At 39.4% G+C, this 27,376-nt stretch overlaps 1 protein-coding gene across 1 annotated transcript; it reads left to right on the forward strand.

The window, feature by feature from the left end:
* LOC145455027 (cilia- and flagella-associated protein 65-like) lies at window positions 1-25,923 on the forward strand. Its single transcript, XM_080332982.1, has 39 exons — window positions 1-277; window positions 445-536; window positions 964-1,080; window positions 1,674-1,782; window positions 1,847-2,013; window positions 2,084-2,283; window positions 2,835-2,981; window positions 3,047-3,159; window positions 3,774-3,882; window positions 3,951-4,066; window positions 4,130-4,279; window positions 4,771-4,919; window positions 5,782-5,905; window positions 6,385-6,529; window positions 6,944-7,083; window positions 7,229-7,366; window positions 7,431-7,523; window positions 7,714-7,866; window positions 8,361-8,585; window positions 9,106-9,285; window positions 10,134-10,288; window positions 13,328-13,548; window positions 13,613-13,751; window positions 13,925-14,053; window positions 14,218-14,333; window positions 14,998-15,125; window positions 15,192-15,302; window positions 15,755-15,946; window positions 16,622-16,783; window positions 17,617-17,760; window positions 17,820-17,936; window positions 18,003-18,110; window positions 18,302-18,427; window positions 19,247-19,485; window positions 22,312-22,428; window positions 23,061-23,175; window positions 23,914-24,086; window positions 24,987-25,151; window positions 25,688-25,923. Exons 1-39 carry the CDS (start codon window positions 185-187, stop codon window positions 25,806-25,808), a joined length of 5,538 nt encoding a protein of 1,845 aa, XP_080189108.1. The 5' UTR covers window positions 1-184; the 3' UTR covers window positions 25,809-25,923.
* The last annotated feature ends 1,453 nt before the right edge of the window (window positions 25,924-27,376 follow it).

Below are 27,376 nucleotides of genomic sequence, written 5' to 3' on the forward strand. Positions count from 1 at the left end.
GTTATGGCAACCACATCACGGGTGGCTGATCTTGTTCTGAACACACGGGATACCGATACTATATCGATTCGTTCTTATTAGTTGAAGAATAGACGAGTTAGTGTGGTTATTTATGGAATGAAAACATGTGATAATAATCGGTAGCACTTTCATCACCACCCTTCAGTAAACATCTTGTCGCACAATGCCTGCATCGGTTGCTAGAGCAGATTCAAGCAACCAAACTTCGAAATTCATTTCTGGATCTACAGTGAATGCTGTGACTTATCCGTTGAAGGTATGTATGTTGGCAAAATTTGAATCTGTGTCGTTAAAGCTTATGCCACAATTAATTTGGATCTTTTCGAATTTGGAATACCAATTATTATATCAACACCTGTGTCGGTATTTTAAAATAGCTTACACCTTACCATAAATATTTCGATTCCTTATTTTGGTATTTAGTCCGACAGCAAGATTCCACTTCCTCCTCAAGATTCAGTGTCCAAGCAAACTTTCTCGAGACGACAATTGAATAGCATCACATCATTTCAGAGGTAACTCATGATAATATACTTTGAAGAATTTTGCTACCGTATGATTGCAATTCAACCAAGGATTTTTCATGGTTTACCAATCAAGTATATTCATTTACATTCCTTTGCAGCTTAATTTCTTTGGAAGTTTTGAAATTTTACCGTACCTGGTCTGTACCAAACTATCAGAGGTGTGACAAGTAAAACTACCGTATCCTATCTATTTATCTATCTAAACCTGTGGTTCTCAACCTTTTTGACCTCGCAGAATGATAAACTTCAAAACAAGGAGAATGGCTTATTTTAAAAGAACCACAACAATATTTTAAAACTGAAATTTGAAATCAGAACGCGGGCCGCAGAATATGACCTCGCGAGCCCTTTGTTAGACAATGACTTCACAGGAATTTTTGGCGCACCAATATATGTTTGTGAAATATTTTTTCAGAGCATTCGGCCTCGAGATTCGTCCAGCTGAAGTGTTGTGGCGAGGATGGATGCCCGGGGAAGAATACACGAAGACCATAACATTGAGGAATACACAAATTAAAACACAGAAGATAAGGTAGCGTTATAGTTCTTTTTAGTAATACAGAATACGTAACAATTTTTGTGCATGTTCTGTATTCATTCGCTTCCGTCATCTTGACCGATATCCACTGTATTGACGCTTTTGTTACCCGGTATTGGTTTCAATTATGCAGACATGATCAGTAGCAGTGTACTTCTACTTTGTTAAAGTACTCAAGTATGTTTTGTCTATCTATATAACTTACTCAAGTCCACTTCTACTTGACAGTTTTCAATTTTTTAGGCAAAACTACTCACTTACTTTAGTACCTTACTTTATTACTTGTAGCCTACATGTACTGCTGCTTGTACTTGAGTATAAATTTACAACATTACTTCTACTGCTACTTGAATACCAACGCTAAGTACTTAGACCACCGCTGCGCATAATGTCTACAGAAAATATTTCTGTGATCTTTTGAAACTACTCGTATTTGCAAACAGTATTTTTATTATTAATAAGGTTGGTAGATTTATATAGTGCTACCACCTCTATGTGAGTGGAATGAGCCACTACATCACTACCTAGTGAGTGTTGTGATCTATGATTTAGTACCGATATAATTTTGATGATACAGTTCTTTTCAGGTACAAAGTACCGTCCACTCCCTTGTTCAGTACAGTTTTCCCGAAAGTAATAATCTTGTCCGCCGGTACAAGTTTCACATTGCCACTCACGTTCAAACCGCTTGAAAAGGTAATTTTAATACTTTTCGTCAAAGCGGCTTGAAAGCAGTTTAACTCGGTGGTATTCCGCACAGGTACAATATGAAGACAAAGTCGAATTCATGACATCACAAGGAAAAGTTGCAATCTCACTTAAGGCTCTGCTGCCTGAAACTAAGCTCGGCATGCCGGAAAGCTTACGTTTCGGCCTGGCCGCTGCGCACGACAGTCTCGAAATCACGTTCAAATTGGAGAATTTGAGGTGGTGGCGAATCGGTTTATCCAAATTTGACTTGTAATACCGTTTTGTGCAATATCTCGGATTTTTTCAGCTCGGAACTGGTGACCAGTTTTTCTTGGGATGTTCCCGAGCCGTTTTCCATCCATCCGCCGACCGGGTCTATTCCGCCGCGTGGCTCTTGCAAATTGAAAGCAAGCTTCAGGCCTCTGTCGGCCGCCGTGTTTGAGGCTAACGCGATTTGCTATTACGGAGAGAAAAATATACAGCAACGTGTGCTGCTGGAAGGAATAGGTGAGTCGATACCAGATGTGATCAGTAGGCCTAACAAATTACTTGTGAATTTCGAGAGATCTTGTGTTGGTTTTGCCTGTTTCCACCACTTACTCATGGGGTTATGTTTATTGTCTGCTTTCACTTTTAGTAAACAGCTTTTTAGGAAAAAATAGTTTTGGGAGATGTATGAGTGAACTTTCCATAGCAACTTGCGAAATACCTCCTGTGTTACGTTAACTGAATATATTTTCGAAAATTGCACTTTCTCATGAAGATGCATCTTGTAATTACGGAAGCAGCCACTTTCGATCTACTGCTAAAACTATGCGACACCGTGGCCAAATCTGCTTTCTAAAACTACTTATTTGAGTAGGCTTACCTTCCATCTGTATATTTTCCACTTCCACTTGAAACAGATTTGACTAGACTTGGAAATGGGTACTTCTTTTTTTCATGAGTAGAAATTTACAAGTTTACTTACATTTGAGTACTAACGCTGGATATTTTGACCGCCTTTGGTCAATACTTTCCGATGCGATGGACGTTTGTTGCTAGCTTCTGAATTTCAGGCAAATTTCCCCACCTTACGGTTAGCACCACTGGCGAGACCGATGATATATTATCTAACGGCTCAAGCATATCGACGCTAGATTTCGGTGGCGTGCAGATTCACGAGACTGCGGTGAAGTCCATGATTTTGCAGAATCTCTCCAATGGTATGGCTGGTATTGGGTTTTTTGTTTCCGCTGAGATTTTACCTGAACTTTCGTTGACTCTGTAGTGAGGGTGCCGTTCAAAATCCAATTGGTAAGCTTTGCACCGGAGAGCGATCGAGTGTTTACGTGTTCGATGAAAGAAGGTATCGCACCGCCAGCTTCAAAAGTGAACATTCCTGTGAGTACTTTCCGATACATATTCATTGCATTAACTAATCGATATATAATATCAATAGATGTATATGCACTGTGCAGGTTGCCACACCGTCCATGTTTCTAAGATTAGTCCATATTTTGAAGGGCGATGTCTCATAAAGCTACGTTGTACTTAGTTATAAGTAGGGCAAGTTTTTGGCAGCTTTTGCAACTTTTTTTACAGCTTCCGGCAGCTTCCTAAATACTCGTAAGATATGTAGAATGCTGTTTTAAGCTGTTTGAAGGAATCTTATAGTGCAACTTTTTGCAACTTTTAGTCAACCGAGCAAAATGTGGTCTTTTAGTGCAACCTTTTACTGCAACTTGTGCCAAAAATAAATGCAAGTTTTCACGGATTTAACTGCAACAAAAACCTAGTTATAAGATTTCTGCATTTTTTGACCTGTTATAGCTGACAAGTAGCCATAAAAGTTGTGAAAAATCCAATCTATACCGTACCATTCCTGCATCTCTGTGCAACTGAATTGATTAAAGTATACTGAGCAAGTTGTAAGAGCACATTATATGATGTAGAAATATATGTGGACTGATTTTATTAAACGTTATAGGTTTAAAAAAAACTAATTTTCTGGATAGATTCGTTTCCGACCCACCGTAGTCAGCCCGTCGTGCATCGACTACTTTGAGGTATACCCCGTCGGTATCGAATGCAAATCCACGATCAAGTGCGTCGGTTACTGCAAGGGTTTGTTGCTATGTCTTTTGTGTTGCCGAGATACTTATTCGAGACAGCCCCGGTCTTGTTTCATTCAGGACCCCTCTTGACACTGGAGCATTCTTTGCTCGATTTTGGATTAACCTACAGCGGAAAAGAAGTCACGAAAACAGTCGATATATGCAACGAATCTTCCTGTGATGCTATATTTCAGGTATTGCTACATTTATCGTCATACTGTGTTGCGATATATTGTGTGAATGTATTTTTATTTCAGATCATGCTAAATTCGGACTCATCTCTGTGGCATATCAGTGAACTGTGCGGAGTCCTTCGCAAAGGGGAAACTAGAACTTTGTATGTTTCGTTTACACCGCTTCAGCCGATTCCGTATTACAGAAGGGTGACTGTTTTGGTTCATAATCAGGTAACTGTGATATGCTGAAGAAAGCTGAATGCTTTTATCTGGGGTATTTGAATCGATTGGGTCTTCTACCCTCGATTTTTACAATATTTTTCTTGGATATGCAGACATAGGTTTTTTTCATGAGTGAGATCTAATCAATATAACAATTTGAATGGTTTTGCGCTAGTTCTATGATGCTTCCACTTCTGTTTTACACAAGAGATATGTATTTATCTATATTTTGTATTCTGCTTATATTGTTACCGATTGACATGAATTGCAAAATGTGAATGATTGTGTATTCTTTGGCCGGCTGTTGTCATTTTACATGATGATTTTCATAAAGGTGGAATTGAGGTAGTTGTAGTAGTAAAATAATATAACATTTTAGCACCAGGTACAGTACCTTGTTGAAGTTGGCGTACTCTGTTTTTTGGTCTAAATAGGCTAAGCCTAAATAAATGTCTGTCTTCAAGATTATACACTCAAGTATTTTGTGTATGATGTCGCAGGAACCGATTTTCCTTGATTTGATCGGGACATGTCACAACTTTGAACATAATCCGCCGTTGCTGAAGCACATCCATCTGAAATATTACCGAGTTCACGCTGCTAGAGGTCTCACCTTCTACTCTCCTCAAACCATTTCACAACTGATCAAGTAAGTCTGCTGTTGCAGGGACCATGTCGTTAATCTTTGTGCTGTAATTTGCTGCGTTGAACATTTGAATTCAATAGCTTATAGTTATGTTGGTAGGAAATATCAAATCAAAGGTATGGTAATCATCGATGCATATAATTTGTGCAGCGGGATCTTATCGAAGCATCCATAATAAACTTTGACTTCTGTAATACAGTACAGCTTAAAAACCTTCATAAACCACAACCGATTGAATGATTTTAGGGAGAATTCCTCATTATTGATTTTGATCGAAATGAAATTGTAATTTAATTCCTAGGATGAAACGTAATTCACGGCCTATTGTTGCGTAATTAGTAATGAATACTTTCAGCTCCTTGACTGTTACACAGTGTTGCAATAAATTGAGTCATGGCTTTTCAATATATATGAGAGATGTGAAATGACCTGCGACTCGGACGTGAATTTTCAAGTCGTAAAACATGCCCAATTTGAAAATCATGGTGCCCCTTAATTTTGTACAATGAAGCTAATGAGATGACTGCCTTTATTTTGTACAATGAAAGTCAGTTGATTGATAAGCTAATCAGCCTCATCGTACAAAATAAAGGCACCCCCGTAAGATGGACTCAACAGTCAGCGGAATACGTGAACTCTTTACAGGCAAAGGAAGTAACTAAAATTTTCATACAATTTATTTATTGGTGGTTGATTACTCTATATCCCTCTACTTGTTCTCGGTAACATTTTACTCCCATATTTCTATTCAAGTCATATTAGGAACTAAGGTGATAAACTCTGAGTCCACCAAGTTTGAGCTTTGTCTTGTCATTTTGCCAGTTTCTATATAATACATTTTCCATCGTTTTTTTCGTATGTTCAGAGACCAAAAATTGAAAGTTGACGAAGAGGGATTTTTATCATTATCCGACGAAAAAGAGGTTGCTCCCATTACCAGTGAACCGTTCCAAGAATATTTTGACGACGCTCACAACACCGATGTTACGGTATCCATCTGTTGTTGCTCAATTGTAACAGAGTCATGCAAAACTACAGTACCTAATTCCTCATGGCTGATATCATCACCCGTTGTCATCAAGTACATTTGACATTATACCACAGTGGAGTTGGAAACGCTGTTATTGATTCCTGAATTCTGGGCACACTTGAATCGGGACCGTATAGCTATAAAACAATATACAATGTCCTCTATATATTTTAGAACATGTCAAACTTGACGCAGAATTGACTGGAATTTCCACTCGTTTTAATTATTGACGTCCCATCCCAATCACCTCGACTAGCATTGACTGAGATTTGAATATAGCCGAAGAATAGGGATCAGTGAATTGTTCCCCGGTGATAAATACTGCTTAAAAGTTGTCAACAGATGTTCAACTCCTAGATGTTTTGCGTCTATTATAGCACAGCTGAAATCCGAAATGTGAAAATCTTGAATTTAAGCATTATTATCCTATTGCTACAGCACAGTCCGCCTCACGTATCTCTGGACAAACAAGAGCTTTGGTTTGGTCGAACCGAGTTCAATTTGACAAACCCGAAGCCCAATCACATTTCAATCAGACTCACGAATCACACGCGGGGAAAGATAACAGTCTCTTGGATGCAAGGTATTTATTTATGTTAGATACTAAAGTATTTTCTTGCTTTCATACGCCTTTTATCGCAAGTCATCACTACAATTTGGTATTGATTGAAAATCCCAGATTTCAATGGTTTTGACATGAATACCTACATCACTGTTCAGGGTCCAGTTTTTACCGTGTTTTTACCTGAAATTTCACCGGTTGGAGCTATAATTTAATTTCGGAGCAACCATCTATTCATCCTCAGATATGATGTAAAATGCATGGAAAATGCCTATGCTGGAATTAGTTGTTTGGATTAGTAAATAAATCTGTGCACCTTTTGCTGAACTGTACCATTCGTTGACAGCTTCACTTTATATGATAAATCATAATATACTAAACTTTGCGAATATATTGGTAGCTATATGTTGGTGACTATGTCATATTTTAACACAGATCCCAATGGAATCTTTGAGGTGATGCCGGCGACCTGCGACATTCCGCCGTCGAAAGTATCTGATTTTCGTGTCGTATTCTATCCGCCCGTTCCAGATCAATTTTTCGGTACTGAACTGGAATGCTACTGCTACTACAAGGTAAAGTTATTTTATCGCTGACATCTTGAGCAGTAAAAAGGTGTTACGTATTCGGAAAATATGAAGTGCCATTGAAAATTTTAAAAATCTTGGGTTATTTCGCCGTCAAAAATGAACTGCAATCATGTTTCACCTCGATCCATAGACTTTGCGAGATTACAAACTGGTCGATGACATGACGATGATACCGCCGTGGTGCGTGACTCTGCCCGTAAGCGGCCATACCTTTTCGTCAAAAAGCAACACGTTTCTGCCGCAAATCGAGCTGCAAACAGAAAAAATGGTGGGTGATTTCCTGTTTCGGTACCGTTACGTATTCTTACCACGGTCTTTGTATGTAACTTTAGTCGTTCCCTGCAACGTCGGATAACCGCGCTTCGTACAGAACCGTGCTGATAAAGAATTTGGGAACCACACCGCTGTTGTATGAATTCATTCAGGTGATATATGTTACCCTTTAAGCTTTGAAACTCGAGGGCAATTCACCAATTTAATTAAACTCGATGAATCATGAGCTTGATTTCTTAATACTGTTTATTTCGGAATGCTACCCTCAATCACAATTATCAGTGATCATTTTGGCGCTTTGCCTGCGGTAACGTTGAAAAATTTTTTTCCTGTGTGTTTTAGAATTCGAAACAAAGCCCGTTTACAATAAAACCAAGCCGCGGAATGTCAAACTCTAAATATCACATTTCCGTCTGCCGGTTGGAACCGAAAAAGGTGGAATTTTACAAATCAAACGTTACGGTTCGATTGAACGACAATGACACGCATGATATGGTAAGATTTTGAATTTAAGTATTACATTTATTCTAACTGAATTATTAGGCGATACTGACGTCGCCGCTATAACATATTTTTGAACCTGATAATTTCTGACGATATTTCTGCCAACACCCCCTACAACTGTGAAATTCCCTCGAAGTTGAAAAAAGAAGTAGGACTGAAGATTAGTGGCGGTAATTTGAAAAGTACATCCCTCAATAACTCCATCTAGTTACAATAAAACTTCAACTGAGTAGAGAACTGCTACTTTCAGTCAACCAGCCATACTTGTTGTTCGGGAAACACATTTGTTTTTTCTTCTGGGGTTCTCATAAATCAACCAAACAGTACAGAATACCTTCTCTTACTTACCACCAACCTGATTCGGCCAATACCGATATTTCTACCGGCCGGTATATGTAGCTCGAATCAATAACCTAACTATGTCACATACAACAGCTGCCACTGGCGTCAACGTAGACTACATCAAGATCCCCGTCTTTTCATAGAAATTGAGTCTCACCGGCACGGGGGAACAGCCGGAACTTCTGTTAACAAACGGCGGCGACATGTACTTCCAACCTACCTGCGTCGGTTCGATCTGCCGCAGCAGTTATGCTGTGCAGAACACGAGCCGGATAGCCATCGATTTCTGCTGGAAAATACCGGCGGCTGCAATCGGCAAAATCAGCGTGGAGCCCAAGAGTGGTGTCATTCTCCCGAATGAAATTCAGGTGGATTTTCTCAACTTTTATGGAACTTGTGTGGATTTTTTCTTTGTATTATCTTCTTATGAGCTGACTGCAGAAGGTTGATTGTGTACACTGCAGGGATTCACATCATCATGGCAGTTTAACTTGTTAAAGTGATGCTAACCTGACTGAATGTTGCTTTCAAGATAACTTTCATTGCTGAACAATTTAATTAGCTAAAAGACTTTTCGTGTGCTACTTATCAAAAGTTAACAGAACAATAGCTAGCATATAAACAGAAATGAAAACCAATTTGGCAAAATATGATGCAACAATGTAATTTTTAAGAACTTTAGACGAAGCCAGCTGTAGTGATAGCTATGAGTTAGTCATAACAACAATTCATTCAAATACTACTCGTTGCTTGAAGAAAGTAAGCAGTTGTAGAATTAAAGCAGTCAAGAACCGTAACCACTTTAGTAAGATGTGCAAGAGGACGAGTACTTGAAGTACTATGTCATTGACCACGTCTGCTAATAAGATCGATTTTACATCCGTTCAGCATCACGCGTGGACTTTCTCTCCGAATACGGCCGAAAAGTTTCTCTTCAAGCCGACTTGCTATACTTGGCCGCATTCGCAAAGCGGCTCGGAAATTTCGACCGCCGGCGACGTGCCTCGCTCGACGAGGAAAAAGTTTGTGCTCAGGATTATTGGCGAAGGCCATACTGGAGATATCAAGGTTGGTTGTCATCAGATATGAAACTGTCTAAAAATAGAATACTTGTATATAGACGAGGAGGGGTAGGTTGTAGGTGCGATCTCCGGCCCGGTCAAACCAAACACCTGATCAGTTCAACTGGTATCCGTGGCTTTCCCGGTTGACACTCAGCATTCCTGGGATAACATGGATGGGTGGTGCAAGACTTACAAAGCCTTAAAAGGCTATTTCTGCACCTTCCATGCCCAGTGGCATATGCACATCATGCACGCAGGGTATGCATAAATTGCATGTGCACAGATCGTGTGTATAGGCTATATATCATGAATTGCTAGGGTAAATATGCTAGTGAATATGCTGCAAAAATATCAACCACAAAGATAAAAATGTCCTATTCCTATTTTGTGGGATTAAAGAACGACTAGTTTCTGATTTCTAGTCATCATTAAAACATGACAAACTTTCATTGCCAGTTCTAAGACTTGCATCTCGAGTTTTTGCACGAGTAGATTTGGTATGTCTTGCTGTATTACTTATTTGTCACTTTCTTTGGAGATTTTGATAGCGATTTTCAGATACGCTAATGCATTGTGACTGTGACATTATGGAATAAGCCGCCTACTTGCAATCGGGATGTATTTTGATTGTTTTTGAACAAAATTATCTTATTGCTTTGCTCAGCAACACACGAATATCCATATTCAGACTTATTTTTTATGTTGCATGCTCATGGCAGACGATTTTAACATTGCATATATTGAGTCAACAAGAGTGTTTAAAAGGCTTCTTCATAACTCTCACCAGCCACGAACAAGCCTACTTTTCAGGTTTAAATAAATGATTGTTATTTTATCTGAACCATATTCCAGTGCGAAGAGCCCTCCGTTGAATTCGGAAGCATCATATGCGACTCTGTTTCGTCACAATCCCTCGTCTTGCGAAACACGTCTACTTGCAACGTGAGATTCAGACTTACCGTCGACCAGTCTCTGAAATGTCCGTATGGAGACAGCAGCGATGGAAGGTGAGACTGTCTATTAGCTGATCATGTTTTATGATTATAACAAACTCCGTCAAAAACTATCAAACATAGCATTGACACTATTTTAATTTGCATTATTTACCGTTAATTACTCGGATGCAGGACATATATGATCCAGGACAGGTATGGGTCACTTTTTCTATGTATCCTGTCTGATCTAGAAGCATACTAGCATAGTTCAATATAAAAATCACAGCTTTCCATGAGATGTATCATAACGGGGAAATTTACTTGCAAAATGACATTACGTATGCCGGCAAGTTTGGTAGAATACTTGTAATTTTAGATTTTCAATTCTTCCTGTGCCTATGCTTACATTCTGTAATTTGATATACCGATGATATGTAGCTTTGAGCTGCTCAACTACTGTTTTATCCACTATCACTTGCAGTAGTCCAGCTGATGAAGTCGTGATTTTGTATACTATCATTCTGTCTTTCCACTGTCAATTCTTGCCAATATTGACTCTGAAAGTCTTAACCTCCACAAGTTTCCATGTCTAGCTTGCTGGGTGAAATAAAAGTACTTGTGGGTGTTTGAATGAAAGTCGTTTCAACTTAGTCCTATCGGGGCCTACGATAACTTACGGCCTTATATGGCACATTACACTCGCAATATCGGGGAGGCCGACGTTCGCAAAACAGACATCAGGGATTGCTTACGATTTCGCATCGCGCAACCAGATGCCTCCCTTTATATAAGTCTAACAAAGCCGTATAACAGACGAATTGAGTACTTTCACGTCTTAAAACCCAAAGTTACAATTGACATCCTTGAAGATACAGTTATCCACTAATCACAGAAATAGGCTGTATAGCGGTACGGACCAAACCTGCTAATGTTAAGTATTTTATTGCATTGTAAAATCAATAAAAGTATAAAAAGAATAAATTGATATCGTTTTCACAAGTAACTACAGCAAAAACGAACACCAAGCTTATGGTTATAAAGCTTCAACAACAAATTCAAGTAATCAAATGCATCAATGAAGCATATGCAAGCTATACCTGCTCAACTTCTTATTTTTAAAGTCCTTCGCAGCATATTTTCTCACAGAGGCAAGCAACTTGCAATTGCAATTTTTGAGGACATTTTTGTCAATGTACCGAGCAACATAGTAGGACACCTCCTCACTGTCAGGAGATATAAGTCATCGAGTAAGTTCAATTGCCACATATTTAAAACGATCCTAATGAGCTGAGGTTTACACACAAACTTAATGTCCCCTGAAATTAATGTCGATTTTCAGCATGGAACGGAACAGTATTATCTTTTCAGAATTGGTAACTTCTGTTAAACCGACTAGAAACCGTCCCCCACTCATTTTCCTGTACCGCGAGAACTATCTTTCAATTGATAGTTTCTTGCAGGGTGTATTAACGAAAAGAGAACTCGTCATTGCTAAGGCATTTTTCTCGCAATAATTAAAATGCTTTCACAATGGATGGATGATTATCCCGAACAAAAACTCCATTCTCATTGAGAGTAGCAATACACTCTAGTAATTCTTCTGCCTACCATCTTCCCGTAATTTCGGTCTCTGGCAGTGCCTCCACCACGATTGAAGAAGATTTTTGAAGAGATCATCATTGCAACAATGCCTTTATAAGTGACCGCTTTCATCTACTATTCATCTAATATTTACCAACGTGCTATTGAACACCTTTCTGTAAGTACATCTCATCTATACCATCAACATTATTTCAGTGGAGATCTCGCCCTCTTCTTTCATATCTCCATGGACTTTATATGCGTCAACGCTCCATTTACTGTACCGAGACAACGGTGACGTTGAGGGAAATGGAAACCTTCTTGTATGAATTCTATAAGCTTGCGCAGATGTATACCGAAGTAGCAGCGCAAAACGAATCTATTTCGGATGAATACGCAATATGAGCAACACCAAGTCTTGTAATATAGTAGATTTGGAAGCTCTTCCAGTAGATTGTTGTCGGATTTTTCGGACATTTTCGAGATATTTCGCTAAATTAAGTAAAGCACCAAACTTAGTCAGAGTAGCACTTGTTCCTTGTGTGAACCAAGGAAGCAGAGGAACTTCAAATCATAAAATGTAAAGCGGAATGACGAAACCTTTTCCCAGTTGTCAGATATCCTGTCTTACAACCATAAACACAACATTTGTTGGCCATTATTATGCCTTAAGTCAAGCCTGAATTACTAAGTATATAGTCAGTCGAAATTCGCTGTCAGGAAGGCCGCATGAAATATCGCCATGAATTCTCGGCAGATAATAGTGGGCGCGCATAACACCGCAATATAATGAGTTATTTACCAACTGAATAAAGGTAGCCTACCTCATAGTTATAAGCTAGTCAAAACGGCAGCTAAACGTAACTCAGTCGCCACTGCAATCGAACACAGTCGACTGTATAGTTTTATAGCTAATCACGGCATGATTCCATAATCGATAATATTTCAAACGCAGCGAATATATGGCTAAAATCTTTCCCTTAAAATGAAAGCCATCTGCTATACAGAGAACCACAATCGCAAATGCACAACGGTTAGCCGAGTAAAGGTAGCCTACCTCATAGTTATAAGCTAGTCAAAACGGCATCTAAACATAACTCAGTCGCGACTGCAATCGAACACATTCGTTATTGTAGTATCATAGCTAGTCACGGCATGATTCCATAATCCATAATAGTTCAAATGCAGCTACTAGCTCGAAATCTTTGCCTCAAACTGTAAGCCGTCTGCTATACAGAGAAGCCCAATCGCAAATGCACAACGGTAGCTGCGTAATGAGTACTATGGCTTCAAAAGGGAGTCGTCTGGTAGAAATCGAAAACAATCGCCGATGTCTGTTTTGAGAGCGCCGGCCTCCTCGATCTTGCAAGTGTTTTGTACCAGATAAGGCCGTAAGTTATCGTAGGCCCCGGTCCTATCCTTTCATTATTGTGTTATGGATTGATCAATGTAATGATGATAGACACATAAACCAACTAATCATTATCACCCGTCACTGAGCCATCATAAACACACATTTTATCTTTACAGTGTACAAGTCGCTTTGGCCCTCGACAAAACCAGCGATGCTCTACCAGCCCAATCCAGAACAGTGGTCACAGCATTTGCTAAACCGGTCCGCCGTGGTGACTATACCTGGACAATCTATTATGAAATCATCAACGAGGAAGGACAGAATACCAATCCGGGAGAAAAAATTTTACTTTCGGAACTCAGTGCCGAGGCGGTTTATCCTACATTGTCCGTTGTTGGTATGTATGCTTTGCATATTCTATGTTGTTATTTGACCTGGTTCAAGGTATTATATCGTTCCAGATGCTCAAACCTTCGGAAGTGGCTCAAGCATCAGCAAGACGCAACTGTGGAGATGGTTTAACCTGGATGCGTTCAACTTTGCTCTTGATGCCGACCCAGATAAGCAAGAGCTGATTTACTCGGTATCGACTCGACGCAGGTAAGACACGCGGTAATGGATGTCGGGTCTGGCACATTTGCTTGCATGTTACTAAAATTCAATTTATTTTGTTTGAACACAAATGACTTCTGGCAATTGAATAAATATGTATTTCAAAAATTGATATCATATCTTTCATTCACCTTCGTTGAACGCATAACATTTTCATTCAGCGTATCGCGAAGACCTACCGTGTGCACGCGATCCATCTTGGAGTTCAATTTTGGTGCCGCGCCTTTAGACTCTGAGACTTGCTACGTTAATTTGTTATTGAAGAACACCGGAACAGTAGCGTCGGAATGGTAATGATGTCATAATATTTATAATATGAATAATATTTATTTTTTCTGTGACCTTCAGGAATCAGAAATAATATAAGTATTGCCAACATTTTCATAGAGAAACTGCTGGGAATGTTTTGTCTTCCTGTACCATTTCCCTTATACAGAATGATCGGTTTATTTAGGTCTTTTCTCTATCCCAAAGACCTTCAAATATCGAAGGATTATTGGGCTGAGACGGGGATTCTGGATCCTGATGAACTGCACGAGGCTCATATTCAAGATAACAAACTTTTCACTGGTAAGGTCGTGATGCTGTTATGATCTATTACTTGCGTAATTATATGAGGGTAGACAGTTGGACCACAATATTTGTTGAGGCAGCTTACTGCATAGTTTGAACGTTCTAAAATATGTTACATAATTTTGTTGAGTTGTAAAGCTGAGGTTATTATGGCAATACCCTACGAAATGATGAGAATAACGTTTACTGTTCCTGTATATTTACGTAAATATGGATGTTCAAGTCTCATATTTGGCTATTTGAGTACGGCATTGGTCATGTGATACTAAATATTTCACCTTCATGGATATTAATATGCCAAAGTTATTTGATTGCTTAAAAAGATCCTAAGTAACGATATTTTGCGAAAAATAATGCATCCACTTTACCACTTATAATTCATGATTATTTTCATTTCCTCAATCAATGTTGTGTGCCATTTAAATAAAGTCCAGTTAATAATAGCCCCGAATCAACTAAAATTTTGTGTGGAAGGCATTTTTAGCACTGTCTTTGATAAATTCAGTTATTTCACTTTCCTAGATCTATTGATATTAGGAAGTCTTTGCACACCGCTGTTTGTCTTGCGTGTTTCACACATAATTTAACAAAGATAGTGCCGTTTTCTGCCCACCAACTTTTTTTTGGCATGTTATCACAGTTTTTTTTGTTATTTCTACAGTGTCGCCCAACAAGGGCTTATTGAATCCCGGAGAAAGCACCACCATTCTACTTCAATACAAGCATGACATTACGGGCACGCACCGCATTCCCGTATTATTCAAAGTGGAAAACGGCAGGGAGATACTCGTGAGAAAATCAGCCGGAACACAGTAACGGCAATGTTGCGATTCCCCGTTTTTCTTTTCATTCAAGTTGAATATGGTCGGCGTGACTGTGGAACCGGGTCGAAGATACATTCATTTCCCAGGCAGCAAGCATACCTTCAATCCCGTAATTGTGGGCACTCCATCGCCACCTAAACAGGTATTTAGATTACAACCAGGAAATTATTTGTGAGCTGAATATCATAGACTTGTGTGTATAGTCAATTGGTCGTGAAAGAGGGATCTACCAGTTTAAATTAATACTGATTTTGTCTTGGTATGATAATACGTTGTTATGTATTCATTATTCTAAAAACATGAATTTACGATATGGCATGGGTATGTTTTATCATCTCAATCACGATTATCTGGATAGACATTTGATTCTAACGGTGTTAGGAAAAGTGAGGAGAAAAACCAAAATGGTTTTCAATCACTCTAATCCAATTTGTGTAATCAGCAAAGTTAGCAACTTTTTTGTAAAGTCTCGATAAATTCAGCTCGATTGCTTCTAAGAAAATACCAATCTGTTGAACTTTATGTTGATTTTCGAAACTATGAAAGTATGAAGACCTGTAATATTTAATGTCAATTGGCACGCTCTTCTTTCAGCTCTATGAAATCTACAACGGCGGATCGGTTTCGGTCATGTACGAAGTGAACCTGTCTCCGCTCGAGGAGATGCAGGACGAAAATTTCGATCATCCAATCTTGTCTTGCCTCAACCCGCAAGGGGAAGTGCTCCCGGGAACTTGCAGCAACATTGAATTCATTTTCTCGCCGCTGGAAGCAAAGACGTATTTGGTAATATATAATACCGCTAATGCCAGTATAGGTATAGCCGCGATTAATCATACTGTCTTGGAATCTAAAATTTTTGGAGTTTGACCCCTTTTATGTCATTCATGTACGCCATTTTGTAATTAGGATCGGGCATAACAATTCAAGTCAGTATCAATCACTAGAAAATATATTTTCGATACTTTCCCCCCCCACCTTGATATCCTTGCACTCTAGACCTGTCCAACTTCTGGAAGTTCCTAGATCAGTGGTCGGTAATGAGTTCGTCACTGATCCATAAAAACTTCATGCGCTTTCATATAGCGGTCAAGATCACTGATAAACATTGAAAGATAGTCAAGTTAGTCTCTTTAATCAAAACATATGTGTTACAGCCTTACTATGTAGCTTTTACTGTCGTTATACTGCATAAGATGCAATCAATTTTCAACGTTGAACATTGGTGTTTTTTGAACGCCATTCTGACAAAAATTTTCATTTTGAAACCGATCCAAAGAGCAAAAAAGGTTGCTGACCCCTGCCCTAGACGACTACTTGAGTACCAGAGCAGCTTCGAAATTCCTTTGTCTTAATGAATCCCAGTAAGTTAAATAGTGTTATGAGACCTGATCTGAAAGAACTGTATCCTTTCAATTTTGCTTACCGTACCTGTACTAATTTATTTCATTCTTCACACAGGTTGACATTCCCATACATATTGTCGGAGGCGACGTAGCTTTGATAACTGTGAGCGGCATAGGATACGATGCCAGGCAGATTGAAAGAAATTCACCGAACACCATGCCAATTTCTGAATTTTCCGGAGTCCCAAAATCACGTACTATCGAAATGATTGGACAGGTAGCTATCTGCAAGTTGCGATTGAATGAATTTGAATGTATCGATACATCAATCAGAATGTATATGGTGTGCCGACATTTTCTCTTGTCCTTGTGAATATTCATTTGCACTCCGGGAACCTTGATAACAGTCATTTCGACTTTGTTGATGTCAAGGATTATTTCCTCTAGCATATGTTCTTTAAATACAGAATAATTCACTTAAGATTATTCTCTCACGATACCAATAATAATACTGTATCGCAGTGCGTTTGTTTTCGAGAAAATATCACGCCAATAATAAACATGGTTTTCCGTAACATACTTGTCTGACTAGATGTATGAGTGTCAATTGAATCTCAGAGATAGTCAAAGTACTCATCATTGCTCCTCAAAGTAGAACCAACGCTGTGAATTTCTTTAGTAGTGGGATACTTCCAAAATTGCAAGATGGATCTTCGCGGCTAACTCAAAATAACTTCGAAATTATATTCGGTTACGATCATAAAGAGTTAATATGACGATTTCACTCAGAAAAGTGATGCAGACTTATCACAAAACTACCTTCTACTAATCCAAATGAAAATTAGTAAGTTTGCGGCTTTGCCTAAAAAACTATCCAAGGAGAATTGGAATTAGTCTGAACAAACGTACCTGAGTAAGTAGTGCAAGTACGCAAATCCTACTCAAGTATTCCAAAAAAGTAGATGTACTCAGTTTCTGACCACCTTTAGACTAGATATATGAATTGCAATTGAAATCTTACTGGCTAATGCTGAAATGTACTTTCTAATTTGCAAAATTTTGGTGTCGCAGTTTCTATCACTTCGTTCAAACCGTCTTCTGTCTCTTCAGTATGTATTCTTGTCGGAGGAAAGCATCAACTTCGGCAATATTCCGCTCTTCAGCAGAAACAGATACATATTTTTTATATGCAACACGTCAAAAGACAAGACGATGAGATATTCCTGGCACGCGGCCTCTGAAACCGTCAACGACGTAAGCCTAGCAACTATTTTTCGATATCATCACCAATATCCATCAACGCGATATAACAGGTCCTACGTATCGAACCTGTCAGCGGCAGATTGCAGCCCAACGAACGACTTCTGACGAACATTACGTTCTGTGCTACTGGCCACCCGTCGTTTTATGACTTGGATTTGATATGCGAAGTATGACGCTGGTTTATCTACGTGTCTCGAATTACCAGTGATTCCATCGGTGGCATTTTTTGTCAGGTTTTGGACGAGAGCAAAATGGAAGATTATCAAATGGAGCTAATCAGTTGGGAAGAAGAAAAGGCCAGACAAGAAGTTGAATTTGCAATTTACGAAGAAGACCTGCAGGTGATTGCTTTCCATCCATTATTATGTAATGGTTAGATGATATACAAAGAGTTGCTCGTCGGAAGTTATTTTTAAACGTTGATATACAGAAATATAGCATCCTAAACAAGTCACTACCTTGGGCTTCAAGCCATAAGCTACACTGGTGAGAGATTGAAAGTATCTCAACTCTCATCGCGATGCTAATTTAGAAACAATTGGAGAAACCCGACACAAGTCCGCACACTTCGGCGAGGAAAGAGAATTTGGAAAACGTCCTCAACAAAAGCTTGCTGCCGATGAAATTGTCGGACCCGGTCTTGTCTGTCCCGCACAAGGTAAGTAACGACCGTATAAAGTATTTTCCATACATGTGGAACGAAGACGCTTCATACTCCTATAGCATGCAATACCGATATGCAATGTTTCCTCTAATTTTTGCCTAGTCTGCGCACACTCACCTGCTCACTGGCAGACCCTTGGAAAACAGTGCGTAACGACTCAAAAAAGGTCAGCCCTTCGGATTTCATGTGCGCAACTTATATTTTCTGTGCGCACAGACCGTGTCAGAACATTGCCGATATGCGTGATCTTTGGAAGTAATATATTTAAACACTTTGCATAAATGTTAACGTAAATTAATGTCGACTACGTACTGTATAACCCACCACGCCGAAGCCAGACTGTCATTATTTTATCTCTCGTACAGAATTAAGACGAAAATCTCAGATACGAAATCTGTTGTCTGTACATGTGGGTGAAAGCGACGTAGCGACGGACCAAGTTTATTGTGGTATTATAATGTTCAGAGCAATCGACTAGTGAGAGAGAGAATTATGTACCCCTTCCTTGGCAGTGAGAGTTTAATTCTCAACAAAAATTATAGTTTCGATATTTTATTCCGAAACATGTAGTGCAAAGCTACACTCGTTAGCGGAAATGACACATCTGTGAAGTCGTGTTCAACCCAGATCATGATCACAAAGTTCAGTAAAATAGGTATGGTCAAAAAGTACCAAATTATCTTTAATGTGGCGTAGGACAGACATTATTTTCTTTGTTGTCGCGTAAAAGGTATTTAATAGAACTTTCCACACCATCCATACTCTTATCATGTCGCAATAAGTGATACGATGCGGGCATTTCTTTCTCTTCAGTCGGAGATGAGAAACTACGAGACGCTGCCTCCGATCCGCTCGGAGAATCCTCTGCAGTTGCCCAGCAACAGATCGAGATCCGTAAGGAAGCGTTTGAGCGACCCCGACGACGGGAAATGGCCCCAGCCCCTCCCGCCGGAACCGTTTGTCCTCCACCTCGGGGTGACGGCCTGCACTCATGACATTGGCGAATTCAGGGCGAGTTATCCGGATAAAGGAGACACCCATTTCATCGACAGGTTGGTGCAAGCTATCAAGGTCCTTCGTATCATAGCCAGGGCCCCAAGGGGGGCAGGTTTTGCGTACAACAAATCACTGCTCAAAAGATTTAGTGTTCTAAACATAGAAGATATGTGTAAGCTAGAAATAGCCAAGATTATGTATCAGTTCCAACTGCCCCAAAAATTTCAGTGACTTTTTTACCTCAGAATCAAAAGCGCTTAAGTACACGAGTATTTTCCTGCTCTAAAGAACGAACTATGATTTGGTATTTACGAAACCTCATTCAATGTCCAAGTGTTCGCCAATTCAGTAATTCTAATTCTAATATAACTTGTAAAGAAATGTGTAGCTATAATTCTAATTTTAATCTAATTTGGAAATGACCTTGTAGCTATAATTCTAGTTCCACTGTAATTTGGGAAAAAACTTTGCATCTGTAATTCTAATTCCAATCTAATTTGGAAAAGATGAAATTTTTCTGGTTGTATAAGTCTTCATTGGTGATTTTACATCATGAAGCCTTTAAAATACTGTAAATCAAGTTGGCCTCTCATTTACTTTGCCTAGGCTAAGGTGGGTGTCTGATCTTAAAGGCTACTCCAAGTTGTTTCGACACCTTCTTATCTTTTCATTGTATCCCAGTCTTGTGATGTTTTGAAACTATGAAAATATTAATAAACCTGATTGATTGATTGTGTGTTCCTTGAAACTTATAATACTATCAACGTCGCGTACTCTCAATTAGAGTTTAGCAAATTTTACACCGTAGGTAAAATTTTTATCATTCTAATGACAAATTGGATTGCACGCTTTCTCTGCGCTTGCAAATTATTCTGGAATTCCTATCGGCTGATAGGTCTATCAATTAACGTCACACGGCTGACTTTTGGACGAATGTTCTGATTCAAACCCCTCCCGCCAATGTCTCTCAAGTAGGAAACTAGGAATAAGGTACACTGTTTTATCACACATTACCGTTGTTTATGCCAATGTCCAGCGCAGTGCGTCAAAAACGTGATCAATAATAATGCGTCGGATACATTACTGACTTCTACGTATTTGTCTCGTCCGCTGTCCCAAGTGTAGTGATGCTGCGGTTTGTGACACTAAATTATTCATGCGCGCATCTGTTGAACATAGCGCGCGAATTCTAATCGAATCTTTTTCCCGTGTAGGACTTTTCTAATTGGAAATTTACATCGATCAGATACCAGATCCCTTATCATTATTAACTGTAATTCTCTCTGGTTACTGTTTGTTTTGTCTAGATAATATTTATCAGCGTTGTTTGTACATGTAATAAATTATCAATGGTGTAAATAATTCTCTGCATTTTACCCATTGCTCTATAGCGCTATGGATAATATAAAGCAGTGGTTCTCAACCTTTTTGGCTTCGCGGACCCCTTTTGACCGCCACGGACCCTCGCGGACCCCCTCAAGTTTTAGTACAATTTTAGCTCTATTATGGTGCAACCTTCATCAGTCTTGTGCAAATATGAACTGTAGGCTTGTGATAAACAGCAAAATATTGATTTTTCTTGAAGATAACATCATACTATTTATGTAGAAATTGGTGGACTTTTGTTATTTCAAAGCTAATTTTGCTGCTGTATTTCTTGAAGTACGTGGTCGTGTCTTGAAAATCCGCGTCTTCGTTTTGATATGAACGAGGAGTGCCGAAAACAATTTCCACAAAGATAGATGGAGGCTAATGCAATATTAACGCATAACGCTTCCGATGATACTTTTGGTGTGATCGCAACATTTATGGCACCACAATGAAGAAACACATATTTGATGAACATATCACGTCTAGCATCTAGCGCAGTGACGGGCAACGTACGGACCGCTGGCCGGATTCGGCCTGCAACGACATTTTGATCGGCCCGCAGAGAGTTTCTACCGTCAAAGTGAAATCCTAATCTAAAAGTATAGACAAATTTTATGCACCAAAGAATGGATCCATGTTTCCAACCAGAGAAAGACTGTCATGAAACGATTTTTTCTGTTCGGGTTTACCTATATATTTACGAGCAAACATTTTCGACCACGAACAATTGAACATTAACAAGACAAGGCTGCATACCAATATAACTGCATGGTGATATGAATTTCAGGGTTGGAGCGTAATGCTTTAATAGCAACGAAACACTCCTTGTTCATCAAAAAATCAGCCTTGTCGATAGGGCATCCGCAATAAGAATGCTCAAAATCTGATAGCCGAGCTTCAAGAGTATAGGTATATCATTGTCCGATTTATGACGAGTGTCAGCCGAAAATATTCGGGTTCATTTCAATATGAATACACTACTCAATTGTATATTAAAGTTCTGTACCTCCAAGAAGCTTTTCCCTGCATTGGTACAAATTATGGAAATACTTCGGAAATTTTTATTTCAAACGACTGTTCACTAATTTGATGAGAATGCTAACTTCAAATCGAAAAGGTTTCGCAGACATTACGAAGTCACCCTGATTGACGTTACTATCTCCATATTTTTATTTTTTCCACAAACCCCAACAAAACATCTCTAAACAGCAATTTGTTTGTATCTGCAGGCTATTGGAAAATTGTTAATGAAAATGAGTTTCCACACTACGTCAGTCCGTGTCAGACGATTATTATGGTGATATGAGTCATGAGGTCTTAGCAGTTGTGGTGCGAAACAGCCTCATGCTTTCTCCAATTGAAAAATAAAATAAAAATTAGGTTATCAACCATTTTAAAAATTTAGAGGTCCCGCGGACCCCCTGAAATTGCTTCGCGGACCCCCGGTTGAGAACCGCTGATATAAAGGATATTTATTCACCTCACATGATATTGATTTTTTGTATTTCCAGAATGCTTCAACTGAGCCGGCCGATTCCGTCACGCGCAGCCAGTTATGGATACTCCCTCCCGGTCAAAGACGAAGCCGAAAAGCAAACCGTCGTATTCACGTTATCGAAAATTATTAGGTAGGCGTACTTTGTATTTTTCATGGATATTTGTAGCGGGCTTGTGACTTTGGCGCTCGCCAGACTGGAACCTCGGCCTCAACTGAGAGGTAGCTAACAACGAAGTGCCTGCTTTCTTTCCGAGTACTCCAGTGGGGTTTCCGTACTTGCACTCTTAAAGTGTATCATTTAGGTGGATTTGCATAATTTTATAAGCAAGGTTTAAATATGTTTATATATAATATTATTTTATATAATATTATGATATATCAAAATCTAATAATAAATTATTATTAAAGTATACATTGAAGTCTGAACCACAAAAAGTCTCTTAAAGCAGATTTTCCAAGACATTGGCCAAAATAACAGAGATGGGTAAACTTACCATTTTCGAACTCAAGTCCAAATCCAAATCCTCATTATGTCATATGACCAAAGTTCTGTAATCGCTCGAATTCTTTGAAAAGTCTGAAAATCGGAAATCATCAGAAATTCCACATCTAAACCCTAAATCTAATTTGAGAATATTTCGAAATCCTAACTTGAACCCGAAAATTTTCAAACACTACTCCAAATGCACGCCTATGTTAGCAATAATGCCACACCTCATAGCATTATCATGTCGATATCGTAAACTTGTGTTCGCAATGCAGGGGTGTGTTGGAAGATTCCACCTTCCACAGTCTGGTCCGTAGCATTGCTGCCGAGAAGACGCCTTACTTTCAACAGCTTCCACGAGAAGAACAGGGATCAGCTCTCAGCATACGGGTAAGATCATCCAAACTATCCTTCTCCGATACTTCGGCATTCTCCTACTTTGTGCATATATGTAGGCCACTGCAACTTTCAATGTTAGCAGAGTTGGTTAGTAATGAAGTACTTCGATTTTCTCTGAGTACTCAAGTAGGTTTTGTCTAATTGCATTCCTTACTCAAGTGGTTGAGTTTAAGACGGCTTCCACGATTACTGGACCGATTGCATGTAAAACTACATACTTTTTGCAATCTATATTAACTATTAACAATATTCACATTGAAATAAACCAGAATATTCTCGGCTGACACTATGCAGGGGTAATTGTCAGCAGCTAGTAGAGATTTGAGGATTTGAAGGGTAGAAAGTAGTTTTCGGGGAGGTTTTCATCGCTTTTATGAGCGAAGAGCGTGAAATAGAGCTTGTATCAAGGTAACTGTATGTGTTTTGGAATATTCTGCCTATTTGTAGTGTGATTAGTCATTTTTCATTAGTCGCGAAGATACACCTTTCAATTTTGAACGTAGCCACCTCAGCATAACTGGTAAAAGTAAGGGATCCCTCGACCAAATCTACTTTTTGAAAGTACTTAATTGAGTATTTCTCAGACCTTTGATTTTTTAGTTTGATTTGAAGTAGTTTTTTAGTCTTGTAAATTATTACTTCTACTTGTATTCGAGTAGAAATTTTCGGCGTTACTTCTATTTGACCGCCTTTGAATATTCGACGTAATTCGACGCCGGCCTATTTCAGGATCAGGACGACCCTGTTCATGATACGGAAGACAAGGTTACCGAGTCGCAAGGCGACGGCGTTATGTCACCGGCCGGTTCGTCCAGGGAACCACGGACGGAAGTTACAAAATCGGAAGAGAACAATAATTCTCCGGACAGCGCCACGCAGAATGCCGAGCTGGAGATTAAAAGGTTCGTGGTTATCATCTGGGCAGTACGCGAAACGCGAATGTAGAGGAGTCGCATACTATTAGCAGCCAATCGAAAGTGGATACTCTCGAAAGCGCTGGACGTATCTTCGCGACCGAAACTTCAAATAGTGTCTTGTAACGCTACAAATAGATAAAATCTTAAACAATGCATCCTGTTACTTTAATACAGGGCTATCACATTCGGCTCTTATGACAATTTGACTCATAATAATGATGCAAACTTGTGATACAGTGACGCACTTTCTACTTTTCACAGCCGAAATAGTAAAAAGTACATAGTTTTACCGAAAAACTGTCAAGTAGAAGAGAAAGTAGTTTAAAAATGTTGTGGAAAAGTAGAAGTACTTCGTTACTACCATATCTGCTTCTTAATGTTGTTTGTAGATTGAAAATGTTTGCATCGGTTTTGGTATACGCGCAAAGCAAGCTGGCAGTGATTTACAGCACAATAGAACATGATAAATAACTCATGTATGTTCTTGGTTCTTAGCTGGTTTCCCATATCGAGTGCATCACAATGGATTTTCTGATTGGCTACAAATTCCTTCTGCTGACACAAGCACGTTCGGTGGATTTTAATGAAAGTCATCTGTCTGCCTGTATTTCATGTTGTTTGTTTCTATGACGTCATAATTGGTCGTATGCAATGTAGCTAGATGCATGTCTTTGAAATCCTCCATTCGCTGACGATTGCCCCTGAGGAGTGTCAGCTCGAAAAGCTTTGGGTTTCAATATATTTCTGCCGTTATTATATTATTAAAATGTTTATGGAAGTTCTGTACCCCGAAAAGTCTCTTCAAATATGTATTTGTGTTACATTTCCCTCCAGGAGTCATCTACGCATTTTCGCAATCCAAGCCGTTTCTACATTACATTTCAGGTCTCCGTTTTTCGGAAGTTTACTGGAGGACGTGCTGAGCTCCACCATTTCCAACATAATGACGGAAGCGTTCAAGGGAGAAGTAGTCCTCACCGCTAGACCGCGACTTGTGGCGTTGCCCCCGACCTCTTCGACGCGAGAAGGAAAATCGCACAAAGAGAGAAGGTTAACCCCAATTGCTTGCATATTCCATCATTGTCAAAAAGTATTATCAATAAAAATCGCCGACTGAAGTTCAGCCCTATGGCATTCACATATTCGTATCGCCTGTATCTGATTGTGCTCGTCCTTTATATGTAAACTGTTTGATCGATTCTCACGTCACCATCACTTCAGTAACGCGGTCACTTGGACATTTGCAATCACCAATTCGGTTTAGTCGCTAAGTGCGTCTTTTGTAGGATGGGAGACTTTTTAGCCTAAAAATGTCTCAATTTCCGTACACAAAATCATAATCTAACTTATGTTGTGATCTTATGTCATAATTTCGATGTAATGCGAACGTTTCTAACTTCAGTTATCAAGTCAATCAACTTGAACATAAATGAAGACAAGTTCCTTTCCGATATCTGTACACAAAAGATGCAGATATATTTAATAATTCGTTTGCGAATGTGTATTAAATATTATGAATTGGCAGTCTACGTCAAACGATCTTTCTCTATCAGCTGTGTTTCTGAGGTACTTTTTATTTGATTCAGGTCTTCGACGAATTCCTCTTCATCGAGAGCATCGAACCCAAAAGAGAAATCAAAAAAATCGAGGTCGAGAAACAGCAGTTTTCAATCCCAGCGATCCAGCGGGACTCCAGTTACTAAATAGTGACGTTCATTCATGTTCCGTCCGAATTGGGCCTCTCGACAAATGACAAGTTTTACACTGTTTTTGAAAAATGAAATTTTGATACTCATAAAATATATACATATGTACAGTGGAATCGAGATGTATTTAGAATGCTCGGGCGCCTGTTCTGGGCCTAATCGAAGGCATCAGTAAGTTATTTGAGCATTACGGTAACAATATCGTATGAGAAAAGGTCATGTATATATCATGCCTTACATAGGTTGTAGCTCAGATATCTATTAATAATCTTACGATACTTTCCCGAAAGGTCTGCCATTACGGTTGTCAAACTAATGGTAGTCTTAAAAGATGAAACCCCCGAACCAGCACGGCGTTGCATGTCCCTGATAAGCTCTCCAAAGGATTACAGTAGCCACAGCACTCTTTTCGATGCACGTGCACGTCGCCCTGATGTTACAAAGTAAATCAAATGTAAAACCATGTAGGTCCAACGCGTAGAGACGGTACAGCCTGAACTTGATTGCTTCCCATGTAAAATATGTATAGATGGTACGTGACCTTCCAGTGCTGCATTATCCTCTGTCCACATTTAACGTCACCCGTCACATTTCCGAAGTTTGGCTTTGTTCTTGGACTCAAATTAAGGAGATGATTTGGTAGTAATCCGACCTCATTTTCGGGCTGCTAGTAGAAGGAAACCACAATGCATTGGCTCTTAAAAGAGGTTCAACCGAACCCCACCGGCAGGGCCGTAACAGCACTTCGTCAGCCGCCCCCCCCCCAAACGTTGGTCTTGCCCACCCCCCCCCCATATGTTGATAATCCGAATCCCAGACCCCCCATAGGTTATACACTGTTTATTGCTACTTATCATCTACATTAGGGGCCGTTAGCTGAGTCAGCTTATCTCGGCTGCACGCGCTAAGCGCGGAAAATATCGATAATTCATGATTGAATCGGTCAATATGATCCGTAATTGCATACATATTGATATCAATTTTTATCCTCTCTCTGCTCACGTATTCAGATTTACAGGTAGAGCTGAGTGAGGTGTGTTTGAAAAGGTAGGACTCCTCAATAATAATAATAATTAAACATCTTCGGGCGTATACCCGTTGGCAGGAACGAAACAGCACTTCGTCAGGCCCCCTAACAAAACTTGGGTCTTGGGTTCCCATAGGGTGATAAACCTACTCCCAATCACGTTGTTCGCTTTTGCCACGTAATTAGACGTAGCCTACTGCTTAGTGAGCTAGCGCGAAGGGTGAATTTTTTTGATAATTCATGATAAAATCGGCTATTAAGATCGTGAATTGCATATATATTGCTATCAATTTCTTGTCCTCTCTGCTCACGTAATCAGATTTACGGGTAGAGCTGAGTGAGGTGTTATGGAAACAGTAGGCCCCGTTGATATGACTCCGTAACATGATGTTATTTCGTGACCTCCTCCTGTCTGCTATATCAAAATTATAGAATCGCCCGAACGTAGGCTACTAAACTAAAAGACGCACACGATTTCAAATTGGTATTTCTTCACTGGCATATAATTTTTCCCTGCGGGATGGTATTTGTCTTGTGAGGTT

This window comes from Botryllus schlosseri, chromosome 14 (genome assembly GCF_051294905.1).
Source record: "Botryllus schlosseri isolate E-star chromosome 14, Bs_hap1, whole genome shotgun sequence".
In the NCBI taxonomy this organism is placed as follows: Eukaryota; Metazoa; Chordata; class Ascidiacea; order Stolidobranchia; family Styelidae; genus Botryllus; species Botryllus schlosseri.

Excerpts from the sequence above, each read along its gene's own strand:
- LOC145455027 (XM_080332982.1), top strand. The coding sequence starts at position 185 with ATGCCTGCATCGGTTGCTAGAGCAGATTCAAGCAACCAAACTTCGAAA. Across the intron at positions 13,752-13,924 it reads TCGGTATCGACTCGACGCAG|CGTATCGCGAAGACCTACCG; the intron begins GTAAGACACGCG and ends ATTTTCATTCAG. Across the intron at positions 16,784-17,616 it reads CTATCGAAATGATTGGACAG|TATGTATTCTTGTCGGAGGA; the intron begins GTAGCTATCTGC and ends CTGTCTCTTCAG.